This window comes from Mastacembelus armatus, chromosome 18 (assembly GCF_900324485.2).
Source record: "Mastacembelus armatus chromosome 18, fMasArm1.2, whole genome shotgun sequence".
NCBI classification, from domain to species: Eukaryota; Metazoa; Chordata; class Actinopteri; order Synbranchiformes; family Mastacembelidae; genus Mastacembelus; species Mastacembelus armatus.
This window is the reverse complement of record NC_046650.1, coordinates 19,073,533-19,079,185: the sequence shown is the minus strand read 5'-3', so window position 1 is coordinate 19,079,185 and position 5,653 is coordinate 19,073,533. Positions and strand designations below refer to the sequence as shown.

General features: G+C 45.7%; 1 protein-coding gene across 5 annotated transcripts; it reads left to right on the top strand.

Moving 5' to 3' along the window:
- Positions 1-484: 484 nt before the first annotated feature.
- Positions 485-5,653, top strand: LOC113140305 (uncharacterized). 5 transcript variants are annotated; one of them, XR_003296638.2, is made up of 8 exons: positions 485-620; positions 2,843-2,884; positions 2,963-3,235; positions 3,377-3,619; positions 3,699-3,911; positions 4,531-4,595; positions 4,986-5,030; positions 5,327-5,653. XR_003296638.2 is itself a non-coding variant. In XM_026324142.2 (7 exons), the coding sequence occupies exons 1-6, from the start codon at positions 584-586 to the stop codon at positions 4,578-4,580; spliced, it is 858 nt and encodes a 285-aa protein (XP_026179927.1). In that variant the 5' UTR covers positions 485-583; the 3' UTR covers positions 4,581-4,586; positions 4,986-5,653. The 5 variants fall into 5 exon arrangements, 2 of the variants coding, with proteins under 2 accessions (XP_026179927.1, XP_026179924.1); XM_026324142.2 differs by having other exon boundaries at positions 4,531-4,586; positions 4,986-5,653; XR_003296637.2 differs by having other exon boundaries at positions 486-620; positions 3,699-4,595; positions 4,986-5,653.

The following is a 5,653-nucleotide window of genomic DNA, read 5'->3' as shown; positions in this document are numbered from 1 at the left end:
CTGGGACTCAAAGGAAACATCTTTGTCCTCACAGATCCACTGCTGTTCACCTGACCGTGGACCTGAAACAGGTTCTGGTGTCGGTCCACTTCAGGGTCAAGCCGCAGTGATGCTGTGATGTAGTTTCCCATCAGTCCACAGGTTTTTCATCAAAACTGCAGTAAAGGACGCTCTCATGTTTCCTCTGAGGCAGAAACTACAGTTTGGGCCCTTCTCCCAAATGGACCAGAACCACGTCTGGTTCAGTCCAGCTGAAGGGAAATATAGAAAATCAAACCAATAAAACACAGACGGGTCTGTTGACATTATGTCTGTGGTTATGACAAATACATCTGTTTCATGTCTATAGTTGTTCTCAACACAGCAGAAGGTCTGAAGGACCAGCGGCTTTTAATGTGTAGTGACGTCTGGACGTTGAGGTTTTTATTGTGAAGGCCTGTTCCAGAGCAGCGGACTTCCAGTTGAAATCGAAAGCAAACTTTTGTTGGTGCGTCCGTTTTTCATCGCGAGTTTGTGGTCCAATAACTCGAACCGGGTCCGGCAGCAGCGGGTCTACCGGGACTTTTTGTGGTTTTTACAGAAGATGAAGATGTTCTTGGTGTTTCTGAGCCTCCTGTCCGGTGAGTTCTCTGTCTGACGGTCCGGGCTCGGTTCGGGTTCGGGTCGGTAAGTTCTGGCTCGGTTCTGGTGGTTCCGATCAGGTTCGGTTCGGGCGGTCCGTGTTCGGTTCGGACGGTCCGGCATGTCGGATAGTTCGTGTAGACACGCGGCTGTGACAGGTCGATGTGTATGAGGTGAGAACAGTCACTTTGACATGAGCAACAAACTGCAGGTTCTGACTGAGTCTGAGCTGAAACCCAGTCCAGACTCTCTCGGTCCACTTTAACCAACACAGATACATTTGTCAGTATTTGTGTCTCAGCCTGTAGAAACATGTTCTAGGTAAATGTGGTGGTTCTCTAAGGGATCAGGTTGGAGGCTCCAATGAAAGACACTGATCCCCCGTATGTTCCGTCTGACTCAGTCTGTAGACTGACAGAACGTCTCCTCTCCTGCTGCAGAGACTCAGCCTCTTATGGAATAAATCTGTCTTTAACAACTTGAACTGGTTCATGGAGGAACAGCAGGAAACAGCTGGAGCAGGTCTTCATTAGACACTGGACCACTGTCCCGTGTATTTACATTAGTGTCTGTTGTTCTGGCTTTAACTAAAACCAGGTTTAAATAGGTTTTTTAGTTTTATTGTGAACGTGCTGATTCAAGATCTAGATCCTCCTGGATCTGCTTTTGTTTCCACTGCCCTTTGTCCACTTTGGGAACCAGACCAGGAGCCAAGTCCCAGCCCCCTCAGGAGTTGGTGCTAAATCAGGCTGATGCCACAGCTGTGTCACCTGTTGGTTAAGAACCAGCATCATGTCTCCAGTATTAGTTTATCAAACACTCAGACTTACTGAGTGACCACAGGTCAGACGTGTCAGGGACAACTAGTCTCCAGTTTGTGTGGAGTCCACAGCTTCGTCATTCTCTGTACGTTAACACACAAACTGAATGAAGCTGCATGTTTTGACAAACTGTTTGTGGTTTGACTAAAACAATGAAGTGGTCAGGAAACAGGAAGTCGGCCTCAGGGGGAATCGAACTCTGCACCTTCTGAGCCACCGTTCACTGACAAAGCAGCCTCATTTTATTAAGGGTCATTTTTCACATGTGAAGCTTTTAGCTGGTTGGACCATGTTACAGTTAAATTGTAGAAATGAAACTACAGGAAGTTAAAGAGAAATTAGTTTGTAGCTTTTTATTCCAGTGATGAACCAAATGTCCAGTTAACCAGCTGCACCTGCCACAGAACTGATCAGAACCACAACAGAAACTGGAGTTGGAGTCTCAGCCCATTGCAGCTTTTCTAAGCCGTGACAGTGATCAGGTTGTAGAATCACATCATCCTCCACATCAGGCCTACAGTCCATGCTGATACAAACTGAAATACATCCCATAATATAATGTTTAACTAGAAACCAACCTATTGGATTGTTGCTGTTATAAATCATAAGGAGAATGTTTGTACTCTCCTACTGGTCCAGGGTCCAGACCCAAACAAAGAGTCACAAAATGCTTTGACACCATTTCATTATGAGTCATTTCCTGTTGTTGTGCAGCAGCTGCTTAAAGCCAGAACAAATCCAAATGGACCCTGTAACCCTGACCCTGTCACACCACTTCAACCTGCTGCCATAGAAACAGGGAGGCTGTGGTGAAGGAGCTCACCTCTGCACCTGTAACTGGTCCTGAACATATTATCCATAATAATAAATGACCAAAATAAGCTGTTTCCTGATGTGGGAATAGACCTTTGACAGCCACATGCTGAAAGAGCAGCCTCAGAACCATGTCAGTCCTCCTCCATCAAGGTGATAATGTTCATTCACCTGGAGGCTGCACTTTGTGCTGCTGTTGGACACTGAGAGGGTTTCTGGTATTTTGTCCACCACGTTTACATCAGTGAGGTCCAACACCAGAACCTTGGTGACACCTGAGAGAGTGAGGCCGTGGATTTTCTAGACCCACTTCCTGGTCAGTGAAGCTCAGCAGTTCTGTTTTCTTTGGTCTAATGTTTATTCAATAGGAAATGAGCTGTCACTGACTGAACCTGAACCAACACACTTTCTACTGTTTGAACTTTAGATTCTAGTTTTTAACACGGTGCAAACACACAACATGTTTTTGTGCTCAGCTACTTTTTAATAGTAATAATGACCTCTGACCTTCACTGACCTCTGTCCTTCACTGACCTCTGTCCTTCATTGACCTCTGACCTTCACTGACCTCTGACCTCCTGTTGCAGGTGTGTCTGTGCTGCTGCTGTCTGGACTGACTGTTTCTGCAGGTGAGACCAACCAGAGACACTGAAACAATAATACAGATACATTTACTGACTGACTGACTGACTGTCTGTGTCCTCCAGTCTCTCTGAGTCTCAGTCCAAACGTTCAGCAGTTCTTCAGTGGAGACTCTAAAGTGTCTCTGAGTTGTGTTGAAGATGGACAGACAGGTGGTGGATGGACAGTGAAGAGGACCAGAGGAAACCAGACTGAGGACTGTGGAGCAGCTGGTTTAGGGTCCACAAGGTTCAACAGTTCCTTCTGTGGTCTGGATCTCTTGAGCTCCTCTGGTGGAACTTTCTTCTGTGAACACACATCTGGACAGAGGAGCGATGACGTCACCATCATTGTCTCAGGTACAGAAATTAACTGTCACTGTCTCTGGTCTGTTGCTGTAACTCTGTCCATATATGTCTCTGGGCTGTTGGTGTAACTCTGTCCACGTGTGTCTCTGGTCTTTTGGTGTAACTCTGTCCACATGTGGCTCTTGTGTTTAGGTGGTCCTCTGATCATCGAGGTTCCTGCTCATCCTCTGCTGACAGGAAGTGATGTCACTCTGCGCTGTAAACACAGAGATGGTTCTGAACCAAAAGCTCATTTCTTCAGGGACGATGTCTTCATTGGATCTGGACCTAAAGGAGAGTTTACTCTTCATCATGTCAGTCAGTCTGATGAAGGCCTCTACTCCTGTTCTACTGATTCACTGTTAAAGTGTAAACAGAGCCGCCTCAGGGTCAAAGGTCAGGACTGTGACATCACTTCCTGTTTATGAGCTGATGATAAACTGCACTGACCCAGCTTCTGCTCCCCTCTCTACAGATCCTCCTACTACGACCTCTGACCCTCCAACCTCCACCATGTCTCCTTCTACACCGTCTGCTCCTTTTTCTTCTTCTCTCTCCACTTCTACAGACTCCTCCTCTGGTTTCCCCACCTCCTTTCCTCACTATCTCCTCCTGGTTCTCCCTGCAGTTCTGGTTTTTCTGGTTCTGGTCCTGGTTATAATTTTGAGGCTGTGGAGGAAACGGACAGGTATGAAGACTGTCAGCTTCACCTTCACATTACATTCAGATGCTATAACATGACAAATGTGCAGGAACCTGAGAAGGAACATGAAAGTGATCAGAGAGAACTCTTCTTCCTATATGTCACATTCCTGTATGGTTGGTTATTTATTGTGGTCAGTAGTGATTCCTTATTGTATTTCCAAAGAGGGGCCCATATAATCCACATGAACTACCTCAGTACAGCTGTCCTTGTGTCTCCTATAAATCTGAAGTACATACTCACTGACCTTTCAGTGTTTTGTCAAACCATGTTTTCTTAGTGTTCTATGTCTCTTGTGTTGACTGGAGAGAACTCAGACCTCCAACACCTACTACACCTACGACTTTCCCATTTGTTCTTGTTTCTGTGTAGAACATCAAACTGCTCAAATCTTTTCTGCTTCTACAAATGTCTTTTCAACCCTGTCGTGATGGACGTTCCATCATTAGTCCACTTTTACAGACCTTCCAGGACATTTGTCAGTCCATAAACTGGTGGTTCTGTGGCTGGTTGGGGTCACGGAGGACAGGGGGGCAGTTTCTGCTCTTCAGTTCTCTGGAGAACAACAAAACATATTCATCACCATCACCTCCCTGTCTCTCAGGTCCTGCTGATGTCAGGTTCTCATCAGAGCTCCTAGAACCGCCGCCATGAGGACTGGTAACCATGGTAACCTCTCAAACAAACAAACACACTTGTTTGTTCTTAATGTGTGCACTAAATATGACATCATCATCCTTCTCAGTCCTTGGACTGCAGACCAGTCCAGTCCATGCACTGCCTTCTTTCCAAATCCAACACACAGGGTCTGTAGTAGAGTTCTAGAAAAGTCCACCATCCCCACCCCTGTTGCTCTGAGCTCAATGTTTACTGAGGTCAGAGACCAGATACCAAAGACTGGGTGTGTTCCACATTCACTCCCTCACACATGTTCACAGTCATATAAGGTTTAGAGCTGCTGTCACAGAGAACAGGTCAGTCTGACACAACACACACTGACTGACAACAAAGGCTTCATATGTGTGTGTGTGTGTGTGTGTGTGTGTGTGTGTGTTACAGAGCAGCCGACTGATCCAGATGTTGTGTATTCATCAGTGAGAGCAGGTAACACCTCAGTCCAACATATGTGTGTTTACCTGGGCTGCTATTACTCATGTTGTGGGGACATAAAATCTCTTTACACATGTAAGTTCCTCATGGGACCAAAAACCAAGTCCCCCTAAAGTGAATCTGGTTTATGGTTTGGATAAGGGTCCAGGAAATGAATGTGAGTGTAGCGTCTTCTGATGTGATGGAAACATGACTCTGTGTTTATAATGAAAGACAGAACCAGAACATAAACTGCAGATGTAAAAAGCTAAAAGATGAACTGACGGACATGTTGCTTTGTGTCCAAACAGGAAGATGAGGACCGATGGGGACTGGACCTACAACCTGTTGCTTTGTGTCCAAACAGGAAGATGAGGACCGATGGGGACTGGACCTACAACCTGTTGCTTTGTATCCAAACAGGAAGATGAGGACCGATGGGGACTGGACCTACAACCTATTGCTTTGTATCCAAACAGGAAGATGAGGACCGATGGGGACTGGACTTATATTCTTATATTCTGTTGTGTGGCAGCATTTTCAGTCTGTGGTGTTTAGTCCTCACCAATACTTCAACTTTTTCTCTGGTCTTTTCATGATGATTGTTCCACTGATAAAAATAAAAGTTTACCTGCTCA

Coding starts and splice junctions, on each gene's coding strand:
- LOC113140305 (XM_026324139.2), top strand. CDS start 584: ATGAAGATGTTCTTGGTGTTTCTGAGCCTCCTGTCCG. Junction 2,885..2,962: donor TGGACTGACTGTTTCTGCAG/GTGAGACCAACC, acceptor TGTGTCCTCCAG/TCTCTCTGAGTCTCAGTCCA. Junction 3,620..3,698: donor GAGCCGCCTCAGGGTCAAAG/GTCAGGACTGTG, acceptor CCCTCTCTACAG/ATCCTCCTACTACGACCTCT.